This window comes from Echinops telfairi, unplaced genomic scaffold (assembly GCF_000313985.2).
Source record: "Echinops telfairi isolate 266 unplaced genomic scaffold, ASM31398v2 ScPeMD7_7469;HRSCAF=8507_1, whole genome shotgun sequence".
Taxonomy (NCBI): Eukaryota; Metazoa; Chordata; class Mammalia; order Afrosoricida; family Tenrecidae; genus Echinops; species Echinops telfairi.
In genome coordinates this window covers 30,629,098-30,631,684 of record NW_022111373.1, presented here as the reverse complement: position 1 = coordinate 30,631,684, position 2,587 = coordinate 30,629,098, and the positions used below count along the sequence as shown (strand labels likewise).

The 2,587-nt window shown below is 32.8% G+C and overlaps 1 protein-coding gene across 1 annotated transcript in view; it reads left to right on the top strand.

Moving 5' to 3' along the window:
• The window catches only part of YTHDC2 (YTH domain containing 2), a 75,414-nt gene that overhangs the window by 36,812 nt on the left and 36,015 nt on the right, over positions 1-2,587 (top strand). Inside the window, exon 17 of the mRNA XM_004706631.2 lies at positions 1,896-1,978. Coding sequence (XP_004706688.1) covers positions 1,896-1,978 — 83 coding nt within the window. The remainder of the gene's footprint in view (positions 1-1,895; positions 1,979-2,587) is intronic.

Below are 2,587 nucleotides of genomic sequence, written 5' to 3'. Positions count from 1 at the left end.
AAAAAAAAAAAGTCCACATTTAAATGGACCCATGCAGTTGCAACCCATGTTAAAGGTCAAGTAAACATGTTTTAGGGGAGCATTGGTGCTGTAGTGGTTAGATTTGGGGCTGCATTCTGCAAGATCAGCAGTTTGAAACCACCAGCTGCTCTGCTGGAGAGACAGGGCTTTGACTCCTGTAAACAGTTGCAATCTTGGAAACTTGCAGGCGTAGTTCTATCCAGTTCTATAGGCTCATTGTGAGTCAGCATCAATTCAATGGCAGTAAGTATACACATTTCAAGGAGTTTTGGTGTTGCTGTGGCTAAGGTGTTGGGCTGCTAACCACAGAGCTGATAGTTCAAACCCATCAACCACTCCTGATGGAGAAAGAGGAAACTCTCCTAATGTAAGGATTCACAGTCTTGGAAGCCCTATATAGGGTCGCTATGAGTCTGCATGGAGCAGATGGCAGTGGGTTTGGTTTTGGGAATACAGTATATGTTTTAGAAAGCATAGAATATATGTTTTAGAAAGTATAGATAAATAATTATTTTTACTGTGAAAGTAGCGATTATTTTGCGTTATTGTAAATATAGCAGAAATATCTTTAGAATATTGAGAAGTATTTAGAATTTTAAGAAAATTTTACAAAATAAAATTATGTAATTTGAACATACTGGGTTGGTCATAGTGTAAAGGAGAGATAAATTTGATTTCTTACAAAAGCACAATAATGAATATTATCACTTAAATAATGAGGGGTGAGACAGTGAAAATTCAGATTTTTCTCACCATGAAATTATCTAAAGGTGAAGCGCATTTTAAATAAATATTTGAGAAGTAAAATTAGATGTTATTTATATGGTAAACTTTGGTTAAATCATGGTGGTAGTGTCAAGCTAGTTTGGTTTTTTTTACATACAGAATTGACAAATTAACATTAAAAACGAAATGAGCATCGTCTTTGATAAACAATTTTTAAACCTGTTTTTGTTTGCTCTGTGTAGTTTATGAAAGGAGAGGAAAAGGATAATTAAATGTTTGAAATATTTCGCCTTGTTGGGACTGTATTATTTTAACATAAAATATTTCTTTATAATAAAGTTTCACTTTTGCTTCTTTGAGGAAGTAAGAGGTAATACATTTTTGAAACATTTTAGGTAGACTAAGTTCTTCATTGGTAACTCAGTAGGGGATTAAATGGGAAAGGTTACAAATTCTTTTTGGGTTAGGATTTTTATGTCCTTATTCTTAACCTCCTAAGTGAACTCTCATTAATTAAATATATAGATTTACATTTAATTAATTTCCCTGTCCTATTTGCTGTGGGTTAGGCCTTGAACTCACAGTAAGATTGTTAGCTAAAACCCAGCAGCTGCACCAAGGGAGAAAGATAAGGTGCTCTGCTCCCATAAGTGTACACAGTTTTCGAAACCCTTTATGTAGCGTCCCTGAGTTGAAATGGGCTTGATGGCAGTGGGATTTTTCTTAGTGCTTTTCTTTTTTCCTATTCTGCAAAATTCTAAATTTTATAGAAGATAAAAATAAAACAGATTTTTTTTTTTTTGCATTTTGATACTTTATGAGAGCTGCCTGGTGTCATTATCCAGTAAGATTTTTCTTAGTGCTTTTCTTTTTTCCTATTCTGCAAAATTCTAAATTTTATAGAAGATAAAAAAAAAAAAAATTTTTTTTGCATTTTGATACTTTATGAGAGCTGCCTGGTGTCATTATCCAGTAAGATTGCAAGTTTTGTATAGATTTTGAGTTGTTTTTTTAGGTGTAACTATTTAGTACTCTGTTGTACTTACTTAGTCATTAGAAGGCTTTGAATTAAACTTGACATGTTAAAATAGGTAGATAACGTTTCTTACTATTTCTTCTTTTTAACAAAGATTTATTAAATATTACAGAAGTCCTTTGATGCACTGAATTCCGTTACAATGTTAAAAATGGTGTGGATTTCCAAAGCTAGTGCCATACAACGAAAGGGCAGGTAATGTATATTTTAATGGTTATTCAATTGGGTAAAAATTATAATGTTTTCTTATGTATTATTATTTAACATATATTCCATGTTCTATAAAAGTTTCATATTCTTAAATTTACAAATTTTCTTTGCGTAAACAATTTTAGTAAATTTTTCAAAAGGTAAATTTTGGCTACATGAAAATTAAAAACCTTTACCCAGTATAATCCATACTTAGAAGATGTAAGATGCTAAAAAAACAAAAGCAAAATTCTAAACAAACCAAGAACCAGAGCTTGAAATAGAATGGTGGACTTCTCAGCCAAGGAAACAAGTAAAGCTGAGTGATTTGGGGCAGGCGGCTGGCTTGTGGACTAGCGTGCCTCTGAGCACTTAATTGGAGGAGCTAGACTTGCTGACCCACAGAGTTTGAGCTGATTGCCCTCTGGTTGAGGTTTATACGCAGAGTGGTATTGGTGTGCCTTTGGACATTTTTATTAGCCACCTTGAAAGAACTTTGTAACATGTCCTGATGAACACTTTTAACCTGAGCATTTCATATATACTTTACATACAACCTGTTAACTTCCTTATTATTATTATTTTTTAAAACATTTTATTATGGGCTCATACAAC